The sequence below is a fragment of the Silurus aristotelis genome (assembly GCF_946808225.1).
Source record: "Silurus aristotelis genome assembly, chromosome: 15".
Lineage (NCBI taxonomy): Eukaryota > Metazoa > Chordata > Actinopteri > Siluriformes > Siluridae > Silurus > Silurus aristotelis.
In genome coordinates this window covers 1,100,246-1,115,101 of record NC_139588.1, presented here as the reverse complement: position 1 = coordinate 1,115,101, position 14,856 = coordinate 1,100,246, and the positions used below count along the sequence as shown (strand labels likewise).

Below are 14,856 nucleotides of genomic sequence, written 5' to 3'. Positions count from 1 at the left end.
TGGATGATTTGTTTTTATTGAATGTAAAAATATTAATTTGAGGATAATTGAACTTAATGAATGGAATAGTTTTGGATTAAATGAAGACTTTACTGAACTAAACAGCACTGAATTCTCCTTTAAATCAACTTCAGTTTACTGAACTAAATACTGTTACTTATATGAAAATAAACCCGGTTTCTTGAACCCTGTTCGGTTTCAGAAAGTAGATGAAAATATTAAAAACGAGATTCCTATAAACATTATTCTGAGACTGTGTGTAGTCCTTTTCTCCCTCCGTCTGTTTGAGGAAAAGCAGCCTGATAAACAAATGTACCGAAGGGTTTTACAAACTATTGTCGTCATTATAAAAACAACTTCTTGCTTATCAATGATCAAATAATAAACAGAATCTTAGACATCATACAAGTGATTTATTTGAGCACTAAAAATACCAAAAGAATAATAATTAAGTGGAATAATTAAATAACACAATAAGCATAAGACTGGTATTTGAACATTAGAAAAACAGTAGAAGAATAAAGTAATGAAAATGAAAGTAGTGGTCAGTGCTGCTGATGCCAAACAGAGAAGCAGTTATACTTTGACTGAAATCACAGCGCCACTAAACAAGTCATGCAATATACAAGTGTTTCTGTCCACAAACCCTGCATTGTCTCCTGTCTGAAGCAGGTACCCTGGTAAGTGGTAAATGTCCTCAGGAGGGGATGGAGGAAATTCAGGAAGCACTAAAACAGTAAGTTCCTCACTGAGTTTTACTCTGAACTGCTTCTGTGTCATTTGCGTCTGATTCTTTGCTCAGGCGATTTTCCCGATGTAGGATGAAGGTGTTTACGATGGTGTAGAAGAAGCTCTGGTACCACTTTCTTGTCTTGTGTGAGACTATATAATAGCTGTCTGATATCTACTCCAGTCATGCACCTGAAATTGAATCAAAGTGATTAGATTTTGGAATATAAAAGGCAGAAATATATTTGAGTTTTATTATATATGGAATATAATCAAGCTGAATTTACATGACTGAATCATTTGTATGAACCTGTTGTAGTCTAGAACACAGTCTGGAACAGGTACATCCAAGTTTCTCCACTGTCCATATTAACCTTTCACCTTCCTCTACACAATGCTTCCTTCAGTGCCTCTGTGAATGGTGGAGCACATCTGGACCTTCCTTTTATCCTTCCTACTCTAATTAAATACTGCACACAACCGTGTTCCCTCATCACTGTATACTATACAATGAGCACGTGACGCAATCACAAATGTTGACGTCCTTGTGACATCACAGTGCGCCGCTCTCGGCCACGTGCTTAAAAGCTGGAACACCCAGCAGCAGCCCGCAGAATAAACACAACCTATAGAGCAGTACATTTCTCTATTACGCAACCAACCGCGATCCATTCCAGAAGAAACACACTAGTGTTACTCTACAAGTGTAAGTTACTCTACAAGGTCATGTTCACAAACTTTAGTTTCACTCCTTTCATTAATGATCGCGGGGTCATCGCTAGTCACGTGTTAGTCACGTGTTCACACAGAACTTCCGGGAAGCACGCTCTAGCTAGCATAGAAGGATCTAGAAGCAGAAGGATCCTCCAGTGAGTAAACACGTCCCATCAGCATTCATAAAGAACATCGCTCAACATCGCTCAGGAGCTGAGCTGCGTGCGCCACGCCCCCAAACCACGCCCCATCCATAACACCTCGCCCCAAACCACGCCCCCTCCATAACACCTCGACCCACAAACCACACCCCCTCCATAACACCTCGAGCCCTGCTCATGAAAATGTGTACACAAACCGTCTTTATTTTTCTGATAGTTACTTTTTGGATAATCTGCAAAAAAAAGGAGAAAATATGCTGTAGAAACACTGATCGTTCAGATATTGTTATGAGAAAATGAAAATACTTTATTGAAGGATTTGTAATTAAAGCTGTTTTCTATTTCTCCAGATTCAGCAAACTCTCTAGAAGTAAAGACTAGAAAAGACCTACAGAAATGGGAACGCAAGCATAAGCCAGTCGAAGCTTCAGGCCACGAAGGCTCTGACGATGCAGAATACCAAAACTCACAAGTACTTTTTTTTTGCTGTTTAAATTTGACCCCAAAGCTTAGTTGAATTCTCTATTCTGATTGTCTCGAAACATTTATTTGAAAACATCATTTTGATAGTAACAATGTACACAGAGACTTGCATGATGGAAGAAGTAGCACAGTGGTTAAGATGTTGGAATTATGATCAAAAGTTCATGAGTTTAAATCTCATCTCCACTAAGCTGCCATCAAGGGCCTGCAACTGCTCAGTTGTATCAATGAGATATTCGTCGCTCTAGATAAGGGATTATATATACATATATATTTATTTTAAATTGCAGTTTTAATATGTAACATGTCATATAATCATATAATATATAATGTTTTATCTGAATGTTTATTTTCCACAGAAATGTCAGTGTTGAAAAACAGCTTCTGGCACTTCAAGGTGTGTAAAGTTTTGATGTTTCTGCCTTCAGTGTGTAAGAAAGTACAAGTTCATTATTACTGCATGATTCAGTTCTATTTAATGAGCATATGATGTGATTAGTGTGATCTGAGCACCTTTTCATTTCATTTTGTAAATTCTTTTACAGAAGTGAACACCAGACAAAATCTGGAAATCCGAGTCCTGAAGTACACAATCAGTAGCTTCGAGAAAAGCATCTGCTTAATCGAGGTACTTTCTTTTGATTACAAACCCAGACGTCATTGAACTGAAGTGAGAATTGTGACTAAATAAAACTAAATGTTATGTTTGTTTTTAAACCTCAACAGGAAAAACTCTTCAAACAGGGAAATGAGTTGAACAAAGGTAACACTGAAATCTCTCTGAGTTTCTGTAGATGTTGATGGAGAAGGTATTTGCTTTGACTGTAATAAATTGTTTGTCATTACAGAGAAAAAGTGCTCCTCCACGCAGACTGAGAATGAGCAGGAAGCTGTCAAAGGTATTTAGATGTGACATGTTATAAACTATTTTCTAGAGGAGATACAGATTCATACTACAGTGGAACCCGGTTATGTCGAGGGCCTAGGGGACGCCAAAAAGCGTCGAGATAAAAGATGATCGAGATAAACGGAAACCAATATGGCGGCAATGTGCGTTAATAAATGAGAATGTGCATGCACATGTTTTTGGAGTTTTTTTTACACAACAGCATTTGTTTGATGAAGGCATGCTATAAAAATTTAAATACATTTGTTAACTGTCAGGAAACCACCTGCCACGCCCCCTTCGGGGGCTGTCAAACCTCCGCTTTCTCTGAAGCTCCCAGCTTCAATCCCTCACATTTAGCATCATCACCAGCATCATCATCACCCCTCAGTTCCACACTCTCACCGTCCGTTATTGTTGGTATATGTTGGTTCACAGCGGTCGTTGTTATCGCTCATGCGTATCCAGGTACGTGCCTTCCCACTCGGACTCCGCACTCTCTCACCAGACTGCCTCTTTTCAGTTTGGCACTTAGTGGACCCCGCTCCCAGAGCCCACCACCGGAATATTCACTTTCAAGGCGAGTGTTTGTGTTTGGCTTTGCCCTGTGTTGCAATAAACTGTTTTGCTTTCACTTCGGCTTTCGCCTCCCGTTCATCGCATAACATTTAACAACAAAAGGCATATGTGCATCAACTAACAGCAGAGATTCACCAGTATACAATACAAACCACCGTCGATTCTCGATACAAACCTTTATTATATTCTCCAACATTGTAAACACAAAGATCGCTCACAAAATCACAAAAATGTGCGGGGTGTAGTTCGTTTTTACAAAAAGCTAACCAGTGTCAACATTAAATTCTCGAGTCATTTCACTCTGACACACAGCTCTGAAAAGTATCCTACACTCCTGTAGCAGCTGTAAGGCTTGATTTTTCCGCCACTTCTGCGAGTTCTTCTGCGGCTGAACAGCGCCGATCGAGATAACTGACGTTCAGTGGCAAATTTGCCCCCCCTTGTGCTCGAGATATTAGGGTTTAGCGGCATAAAAAGAATCGACATAACCGATTAAAAAATGCTAAGACAAAGCGAGAATTTGTCGGTTCCACTTCAAAAAGGTCGACTTAATAGGGTTGGTGAGTTAACCGAGGTCGAGATAAGTGGGTTCCACTGTACACTTGTGCTAAACCTATTTGTACATTTCCCTCAAATGATCAGATGATCAGATTGAAAGTTATATTCATTATGCAGAAATCAAACACGCAGCTTTGTTTTATTGTTTATTTTATTGTACATGTTTTATTTTATATTCATACAGACCCAAAGCCCACAGCAAAGAGAACTGGATCAGACATGTCACCACCCAGGAAAGCTCAAAAGCCTCGACTTGATGCTGCTTCAGCTGATCCTACAAACACAACACACACAACACAATCTCTCGTCTCCAGTGCATTAGAAACACTACAAAAGTCCTGTTCTGATGTTTTACCTACAGACAGGATTCATGCACTTCTCACAGGAACAAGTGAACTTCCTGTTCTGAGAGATGAAGAGAAACACGTCATTTCTGAGTTTTGTGTAAACGAGGTCAGTTCTTATCTTCTGTTTTATTTAGTGTGCATGTGATTTAAACACTTTATTCTTTAGCTGTGGATTTGAGTTTTGAATGTTATAAAGTCGATCCATAATTCACTGGTCCTGGCAAATTTTGACTCGGTTTTGGTTTATACAATATCTAGTAGTTTTCCTAAACCCGGTCTAGTTGTATATATTAAATAATGATTTTCTTCCGTCTTATTTAGTCCTTAGCAGAGACGTTTCTGTCTGAGATTTTGGAGAAGATCAAGGTGGAGAGAGGGTTTATGGGACATGATCTCCTGCAGTCTCTCTGTAGGGTTTATGTAGGCGTGTGTCAACAGAGAGGAGACTCTCACAAAGCACATGGTCTCGCCTACAGACTCCTTAAAGAAGGTGAGATTGTACTGATATTTCATTACTTATCTACTAAAAATGATCTAGACGCTTATACAGAGACGTCAATTGTGTGATCTAACAAATCTTTAATGTGATCTACCAACAAACAAAAAACAAATCTACACTTGGGAATTTTATCCCACTCTTCTTTGCAAAAAAAAGTTCCTTCAAATTGTAAGGTGCTCTCCTGTGCACAGCTCGAATTGAGGTCTGGGCTCTGGCTGGAACATTCCAGAACTTTGATTCTCCTTTCCTGAAGCCATGTCTTTGTTTAATTTGACGTGTGCTTTGGGTCATTGTCATGTTGATATTGAAATTCCTCAGCTTTCTTTCAGCGTTTTGACCAGCAGCCCCAAAGCATTATGTTAAACTCACTATGCTTCACTGTCAGTATGGTGTTTTCCCACATGGTTTTGGTTACTGACTGAATCACTGGCTTGCATATTTATATTATTTATGTTGTTATTTCCATCTTATATTTTAAAAAAACCTGCAATTTCATACGAGTGTGTTGACTTTATCTATCCAATGTATTTATTTTTATACACTGTATTTACATTCTATAGTTTTGTTGCTTTGCAGACTTTCTTGAAGCCCCCAAAGTAATTATGGTCATGATCACAGCATGGCCGAGTATTTTGTCCCATAAGAGTTCTTTATGCCGATCAATTCACGTAGTGAGCAACCTGAAAGCAAAGGGAAAGATATTTTACTTGCTCAGCAACTATCTGCGCTGGGATGAGGTAAGTTGTTGATCTTTAGTGTTCCTCTCAGTGTCAATGTTTATTACTGGCAGGCCAGAACTGTCATCAAGCATCTTTTTTTTAACTGGACTTTTCATGTATTTTACTGCCTTCTTAATCTACTTTTGATTTCCAAGTATCAGTGTAATCTGCACCATGAAGTCTTTTCTGGAAGACAGCAGTCTGAGGTTCCTGAAGAACAGCTGGTATGGTTATGATCTCTGCCCTGCTACCTGGAACTACATCTTTAGTCTGGATCTTCTGTGTGCACAACTGGGCTGGACTTGGACCATTACCAATATTATACGGTACTGAATCCAAAACATCTTAAACATATTTCATTCTCAGCTTTTTAATACTTGAACTTATGAATCCAAATGATCAGAAATTACTGATTTGTTTTCTATAACATCAGCGCTGAGAGGATTTCGGTCGCAATGTTGATATTTAGGCGCCATTTTTATATCTTATCTTTAACACAATAAGATCTCAGAGGGAAAAATTGGGTAATTGTTGATATAGTGATGTTTCTGTGAGGAAATTTCTATTTTGCATTTATAAATAAGGTTTCCAGGATCAGTGCTCAGACAGTCAGAGAGAATTCTTTAACTTTAGCTGTAAGTATTTCACAATGAGAGGGTCTTTTTTTAGGAAGTGGTAGCTCAGTGGTGAAGGCTCTGGATTACTGATCGGAAGGTCGGGGTTCAAGCCCCAGGATCACCAAGTTCCACTTTTAGGCCCTTGAGCAAGACCCATAACTCTCTGTGCTCCAGGGGTGCTGTAGTCATGGCTGACCCAGTGCTCTGCCCCCGGCTTTCTCAGTGATGTAAAGTACATTATAAAGCATCATTACCTTTAAGACCTAGTTCTTATTTCTGACTTTTTCTATTAAGGGTCAAAGTTCTAGTGGTTGTTTGAAACATTGCAAGTTCCCATTCTTGTATAAAATCATAATTGATCGTAAAACCACAATGGCTGCTCCATAACCACCACAAATGCCCTCAACATATCCATTTCTCCTCTTTTTTATTTACTAGAAAGGATCTTTGGCTGATCCTGACCACTTGGCTGAGGCAAGCAAGAACAGAGCAAACACCGTTCCGAGACGTCTGTGTAGCAGCAGTTTTCAGGCTACTTGGTAAGTTTACTGTAAATCCTGTTTCAGAGCAACATCTCACATTATTTCTGGATTCTTCAGCTTTTCACTTGTGGTCTTTGTCCTTCTCAAACAGGGCGACTTGGTCAACTAGGACTTAAGGAGAACCTGCCAATGTCATTTCAAATTCTGGCAAAAAGCATTAATCAGTTTGTAACACAACAACTCTCAAAAGGTATTTCTAAAGCATCAATTAAAGATGTTTTTATCGATCTTTATCTTTATTCTCTGATTTTTTGTTTTGTGCTTCAGCAAGTCCTAATTTTGTGTTGAATTTTGTGCGCAGGTATGCCATGGGAAGTGCAGCTCTCAGTCATCTATGCCATTCATGATCTGGCACCCAGCAACCCTGAAGCAGCTCTGAAGACTTTGGAATCATGGAGGAAAAACAGCACACAGCGCGTCCCCCCAGCCGTCATCAAATGCATTATGCAAATCAGCTTCCTTTGTCGTCAGACCGAGTCACAAAGATCATAATGGTGATTTATCTCTAAAACTTTGTACATTCTGAAGACCCCCACAACAGCACAGGGATCCTGGATTCGGTACCAGTCTTTGACATCGACAGCTTCGAGGATCTGTTTAAGCAACTTGAAGAGATGGAAAATGATTCAGGAATAGAGGAAGATGGTGAAATTCGAACGTTTCATGTACTTTAGTGTGCATGTTGTTTCACCATCTTAAATTTATAATAAATTCTAATTTAAAGTTTTATTTAAAGAAATAAAGATTTTGAATTTCAATCATGTCTAATGTCTCTTCATCACAGAGAGCATTCAATTACTGCCCCTCAATCACCGCCTGCCTCTTTTTTTTTCTTTAAAGTTTTACATTGTTCTGATATCAGATGCCCCAAGAATTTTATCTGTTGTACAAATTGCAGTTTAGACACAGAAGCTTTGTGTATGTGAGGATCCTCTATAATTATTTGAAGAAAGAGTCTGGTGTCATTATGCCATGGCTTGGGAAGTCGTGATGTTGTTAATAAATGTGAAATGATTTAATGTCATACAGTGTGTCTGTGTTCTACATTACAGTGGGGTCTGAGGTTCGGTTCCCAGCATGTTGTTTCCTTACATTCTTTTATCCAGGGCCCAAAATCTTTCCACTGATCTCTCACACATTTAGAAAGTGATCTATGCAGATCTGAACATCTCACCATGAATGACGAACAACCTGACGTGACGTGCACTGTGACACCTGGCAGGAAGTGGAATGCAGCTCTTTACAGCTCGTGATAACTAAGCTTTGTTTACAAGAAATAAAAAAGAAAAGAAAAAGTGGACAGTAAAAATTTTTTTTATTTAAGATTGCATGAAGCACAAATGAGGAAAATATTCTTTTATTCTTTAATATTCTGATTTAAAGTCTATTCTTAAAGTTTTAAATAGTGTTATAATGTCTGGGTTTCCAGAGATCCGAGATTTTGTAACATCTCTTTTTTTTTTGTCACATGATCTGTTTTAACAATATTTGACTCTATAGTTGTGTAAAATTTGGGGATTTGTGTAATTTGTAATTCGAAGTGGCTAACTTGGTAATGTTTGTTTATAACTTGGTTTATTTAAAAAAAAAAGCAACATTTGATGTAAAATTCCCTTTAAAAGTGTAGTACAGTGTAATTCATCGTAATACCGCTAGAAGGAGCTAAAGTTTAGAAGAACATTACTGCCATCTACTGGACATCGAACACTTTTTAAAATGAAGTGGAAGATTAAACAGTACTGTATGATAAAGAAGTGTTTAAATAAAGACATTTATGTGCAGGAAGACCAGATGTAATTATTCTTACTGTTTGTGTTTCATTTATAATGTGACCCAGACAGCACCTATATTTTATAGTTTCACTGGAAACAATTTAAAATAAGGCTACTGTTTAGATACAAGCCGTGTAACAAACACTGTCTTTCATTAAAGCCTGTGTAAAGTTTATTTACGGCTTATAGACAGGTGCGGCTTATTTATGTTCAAAATAAACATCTTTGTCAAATTCAGTGTGTGCGGCTTGTATTTATTATATATATGTTTGGGTGTGCTTAATAGTCTGGAAATTACGGTAGGTTTTTGCTAAACTTTTTCTACTTTAAAACCAAAGAAAATCATTGACACTTTTCTTTCACGTGAACAAGCCTTTTTTCTTGAAGAATTAACTTCAATTAAAGTCCACAGCAGCAGGTGTGCTAAACTGATTGGTGAGACGGATAACAACCTTCATCTTCCTCTACACAGCACTAAATATCAACACCTCATACCACGACCATGAACGCGCACGCACACACACACACACACACACACACACACACACACACACACACACACACACACACACACACACACACACACACACACATACACACACAGAGAGACTTTGTCTTACACTTCCAGTGACTGTAGCTGAAGCAGAAAGAAGCTTTTTAAAACTGAAACTAATGAAATCATACCTGAGATCCACCATGTCACAAGAGCACCTCAGCAGCCTCGCTGTCATAAACATCAACCATACAAGTGCTGGTCAGATTTGCAACGATGATGTAATTGATGACTTTGCATTAAACAAAGCAAGAAAGGTCTGTTTTTAGGAAAATGACTTTGTAGTGAAAAATGTATTTAATTTGTTTGTTGTGTGAATTGCCAATTTATTATTTTTATATTGTATTTATGTATTTATTTGTAAATGTATTTATTGTAAATTCGTATTAAAGATAAAGTAAGTGCAGATTGTTGGTAGTTATTTCTCTTTTTAGGTGGCAGCAGGATGGGAGCAGGTCATGACATGGAAAGGAGACTCTCTGCTTGCAGGCTTCCTGTGACGTAGCTTCCTGTGTTTGACTTGTATTTCTCTCTGCGTTTTCAAACAAACTTTACTATTTATCTCTCCTTTTTTCCTCTTTTAATAATCCTGAATTGTTTTTGTCTTCCTGTCTTGTGCCTGTAGTTAGTTAACTCGACTATCACTAGTGTTGATTATATTCATTCCCTCTCACTTTATCACATCTCTGTATCTTAACTCTATCTGCTATTATAAGCACTATGCCGGCTGTGTGTCTGTCTTTCAGCACAGGTGAGGGCTCGTTCGAGTTGCAAATGGTGGAGTTGAAGATGGAGGTTTTAGAGAAACAAGCAAAGCATGCCCAGCTGTGAGAGTGGAATGCGGTGCTGGAAACATCCCGGACGGACGCTCACTCGTCCCAGATAAATTCCCGGGTTGAATCTAACTCTCCCAGCAACTTAACTCTGCGTGTTTCTCTGCCCAGACACAGCGCACCTACAACGCGGCCCGCCCGGGTATCGTTCACTCCAGCACTGGTGCACCAAAAGAGGAAAGGAAGAGGAAAACGGTGCGTGTGCTTACTCTTTGTTTCAGTACTGGTTTATTTACTGAGTAATGAACCTATTTATCCCTGATCATGTGCTATTTATTTCCCATTAAGATCGTTGTCCGAGATGCTAACCAGGACAACAAGGACATCACGGAGGAGATCATATCAGAAGCTGGCAGAAGTCGGAAGCCCACTCTGCCAGTAGGAAATGTCTTTTCCGTCCCTATGCCTCTGCAGGTAACAGTCACACACGCATTCATAGAGGAAGCAGATTCTTCTGGCGAATAGCTCACCAGCCTTCCTCCTTATATTTGCCTGTATTACCATTTCCCTTTTCCACTATTTTTTACTCATGTGAGCCCGGTCCTGCACAAGCCGTCACACCAAAGCCAGGTGCCAACACTGGAGTATTTCTTTAAATAACTATATATAAAGATAGAAATGCTGTCGTTCACTTCGGTGAATGTGTGAAACCTACATTTACACTACAAATTCACAGTAATCCTGGTGTTTTATTATTAATTGGGTGTGTTTGTGTGTTAGGATAAGCCAGAGCTCGCTTTCCAGCAGTCTGACTTTGACCTTGAGCCAGTCTCAACCACAGTCGAGAATTTCAGTGTGTCTCCTGTGGAGCATCTGGCTTCAGCAGAAACACCAGCAGATGAGATCGAAGTGAAGGAAGCTGAGCCGCCGAAGAACGAACCCACTCGTTCCTTCCTCAGAGCCTGAGAAGGAGAATAAGAGGACACAATATAGTAGAGAGTTTCTTTTGAGCATCCAGTTCATGCCTGATTGTATGCAGAAGCCAGAGGGGCTTCCATCCATACCTGATGTGGTGCTACACAAGGTAAGCCTCCTGACATGTGGGCTTTATTTTAACTTTAAAACCAAATAAGAAATATTGTTTCACAGATCATTAGTAATAAATAAATTATATCAGTAATAGCTTAAATATTTTGCCTTCTTTTTTTGCTTTATAACGTTTGCCCTTTTAGCAGCCGAATGCAATTTGGAGAGGCCTCCACCCTGCAAGTTCCTCTTCAATGTGCTATGAATGAAGAGGTGGAGTTGAAGAAGGCTGAGGATGCCTGGAAGCCTTCCATGAAAAGAAGGAATTCCACAGAGGACCCCGAAACCCAGAAAACTGATGTTAGCACATGATCCTGCAGTTGCACACTGTCGTTGCAGAAAGATCTACATTGCAATAAATTGGTCTGTTGGATGCAGATATGAATTTAAAATACAGTCGTGCTGATGTTGTGTGTTGTGCAGGAGCTTTTCCGGACGGTGCCGGTATCCTTAACAAACTGACGGCAGAGATGTTCAATCAGCTGATGAAGCAGGTGAAAGAGCTCCACATCGACACAGAGGAGCGACTTAAGGGTGTCGTCAACCTGATTTTTGAGAAAGCTATTGATAAGCCCAACTTCTCCGTGGGGTACGGGATCATGTGTAAGTCTCTGGCTGCGGTAGGTAAAACATCACATCTCCTTCTTTATGTTTTAGTGCATTTAAGCTTATTTGTGATTTTAACTGTGGAATTTTCTTCTTATTTCTCTTTTTAGTTAAACGTGCCCATGGCCAAAAAACCCAAAAGCAATGTGAATTATCCAAAGTGGATCATCTGTTATCAGGCTTGAACCCGTCCTTCTGTAAAATTTCTATGGTATCTTCATGTGTAATATTTGTATTTTTTTAATTGCACAGATTTTTTGTTTTTATGACAATAATGATTGTCTTTTCCAGGCCAGTAATCGTGAGGGGCTTCAGGATGAGCTGGAGAAGGCAAAAAACAAAGCTCGCAGAAAAATCAAGGGTAACGTCAAGTTCATCGGGGAGCTGTTTAAGTTGCGGATGTTGACCGAGTCCATCATTTATAACTGCGTGGTGAAACTGCTGAAACAAAATGACGAGGAAATTCTCGAGTGCCTCTCTATTCTCCTCACGACCGCCGGCAAAGAGATGGACTTTAAGAAGGCCAAGGTAAACAACCAAAGACGCCATTGTAGAGCATTTTCATTGTTCGAGATTGTTCTAATTACCATCCTGCAAAGTTGTACACTATTATACCTTTAATGTAGCATATTGAATATGCATTAAGTCTCTACCTTTTGATTCAGGCCTCGCAGTAAATCAATTCATCATTCATCTTTCTGATCATTGTACATTTCCAATGCCAGCTTGAAAAGAATTTTAGATTGTATACATGGGAAAAAATGATCACATATTCCCATGTTTTGCATTTCCAGTATCAATAACGAATTTGCTGTGTTTCTGGACTGTGTGCAATTTTAAATTATGCTAAAAAACATAGGATACCAAAATTATTTAGATTTTTTTTTATTACATTTTTTTAATAGAGCAGTGTTGTGCTGTGTCATTGGCAGCGTATTCACTGGGATTTCACAGTAGTGAAATTAAAGTTTGTGTGTGTGGTTTAGTAAGCTTTTGCTGCTGCTTATGTAATACTCGGCTTTGGAAAAGTTTCAAGTTAAAGCCTGTAATCTTTAACTGAGCACATGTTAAGAGAGCACTTGCTTATACCGTATTTTTCGGACTATAAGCCGCTACTTTTCTTTTTACAAACTTTAAGCCAAAAAACTGAACCCCATAACATTAGACCAATTAAATTTCCAAACGCAAACGAAAAAAACGCACCTCACCTGTGTTCTGAGCTGCACAGCATCGGGAGAAAAACATCGCACGACGATGCCAAAAGATAAACAACCCAGAGAAATACAGTGGTACCTTGACCTACGAGTTTAATTCATTCCGTGGACAAGCTCGTATCTCCATTTGCTCGCACATCAAATCAGTTTTCCATATTAAAAATACTTAAAATGGCACGCCACAGAAAACGCCACATCTCCTGTGTGTGTGTGTGTGTGTGTGTGTGTGTGTGGAGGGGGGTAAAGGCGATAAGCAGAGGCGGAGGGAAAACTCGTTTTTTTACTATCACTCCTATTCACTACGTATCCCTAAACTTTAAAATTTGTACTTTTTCTTCTTTGCTTATCTTAATTTTCGTCACAATCTTCGCTTTCTGGCTTCGCTTCGTCATCTAGCAGCGGCGTCTCGAGCTCCTACCTCAATTTTTTGCTGGCGTAACAAAGCAAAAAAATCGACCGAGTGACCGCTCGTACCTCGGAAAACTCGTACATTAATGCACTCGTAGGTCAAGGTACCACTGTAGTTGTGAAAGGAAGGAGGAAGACAGTGAACAATGACTTTCTTGGTTGGCTACTGTTTAGATACAAGCCGTTGTAACGCATTGAGTCTGGGTGAAGGGAGAGCTCACTAACTCCAGTTACAACAGAGATCATATAAGCACAGACAGGTTTCCAAAACTCATGCTTTTTATTTTTGTTTGCAACAGCGTTACGGGTTAGTCAAAGAAACTTAGAAATGAGCATCAGAAAAAAAAAAGGACATAATCCTCAGTCTCCACACATGCAGTAATACCAGAAGTGTGCAGTGCCGGTCTTTTTTTCCAAAATACCGCTCTGCTCCTAAAGGAAGCGCAACATATTTCACCCGTTACACCGTGTGTAATGTGTCTTTCGTTAAAGCCTTTGTAAAGTACGTTAGTGTAGACGTACAGAATACAGTATATGAAAATGAGCTCCAAAAACGTCCTCATAAAAGTGTAAGTAGCACACACTTGCAGTAGGATAGATTCTGTATACCAGAAATGTAAATGATCATGATACAAAGTGTACTGATAATTAAACAATCAATGGCTGTTTCTTCCAGTGTTATAAATCACTATATACTGCTCCTTTATCTGCTGACACTTCAACATTAGAGGCCTTTTTCAAAATGGATGTATTCCTACAATAAGTGAGTTTATATCTGATACAGAAACAGCCTTAGCAAGTCTGCCATCTGGTAAATCTGGAGAAAGTTCTGCCTTGTGTTATTTCACCTGACCAGACAGGCTTCATCAAGAACAGTTACTCTTCTTGTAATATTGGGCGCATGTTGAATGTTATATATAACCCATCTCTATCTGACACTTCTTTAGAGGTGGAGGAGCAGAAGGTGGAGAAGCAGAAGGTGGAGAAGCAAATGATGGAGGATCAAAAAAGAACAGACTGAAGTCCTTCGGACTTTTGGAGACTTTAGAGAATGTGAGAAAATGTAGAAACTGTGTGTAGATAATCAGGTAAATTATTATTTATGAGTCTGACTTTGTTGAAGGTGTTTATGTCTCACCATAAATCTGATTATCATGAATCACACAGCACAACTTACTCAAAAGTCCAATGCTAAATGTTTCCTGTTTTTTTTTTTTTTTTACCTAAAGAAATGTAAATGAAGTGATGAACACACTGCATGTTGTTGTTCTGTAGACAGTCACACTGCTGCTGAGAAATCTGGACTGTACTGTGGATGACGGACGTGTATGAAGCGTTCCTGAGATTTGGGACTGTCCTCACTGCACACGTCATTTATAACTACTGATCCTTACATTTTCCTTCTTTCCCAGTAACTTGGGGTTTCCTCCCCGTACTCAGCTGGAGTATTTTCTGAATGTGGAGAGCTCTGATATTGTGAACCTCTAACACGTTTGATGTGCGTTCTTTGCTTTGTGTTTCTGCTCGCTGTCCCGTACAGGTCATGATGGAGAACGGACGCTTAAAAGACATCGGGTATGTGATGTTTTCATCTCCTGATGAGGTTCGAG

The 14,856-nt window shown here is 39.2% G+C and overlaps 1 protein-coding gene and 2 long non-coding RNA genes across 3 annotated transcripts; all 3 read left to right on the top strand.

Annotated features, from left to right (window-relative positions):
- Nucleotides 1-511: 511 nt before the first annotated feature.
- On the top strand, nt 512-5,705 carry LOC310738429 (little elongation complex subunit 1-like; the record flags this gene model as incomplete). Its single annotated transcript, XM_083563414.1, has 9 exons — nt 512-736; nt 1,955-2,076; nt 2,447-2,484; nt 2,633-2,715; nt 2,814-2,850; nt 2,936-2,986; nt 4,295-4,563; nt 4,779-4,947; nt 5,533-5,705. Exons 2-9 carry the CDS (start codon nt 2,054-2,056, stop codon nt 5,703-5,705), a joined length of 843 nt encoding a protein of 280 aa, XP_083419540.1. The 5' UTR covers nt 512-736; nt 1,955-2,053.
- A 1,051-nt stretch (nt 5,706-6,756) lies between these two features.
- On the top strand, nt 6,757-7,819 carry LOC310738287. The gene is made up of 3 exons (XR_014537004.1): nt 6,757-6,831; nt 6,926-7,024; nt 7,136-7,819. It is a non-coding gene; the product is annotated as an uncharacterized lncRNA (long non-coding RNA).
- Nucleotides 7,820-10,892: 3,073 nt separating this feature from the next.
- Nucleotides 10,893-11,624, top strand: LOC310738318. The gene is made up of 3 exons (XR_014537036.1): nt 10,893-11,016; nt 11,165-11,318; nt 11,442-11,624. It is a non-coding gene; the product is annotated as an uncharacterized lncRNA (long non-coding RNA).
- Nucleotides 11,625-14,856: the final 3,232 nt, after the last annotated feature.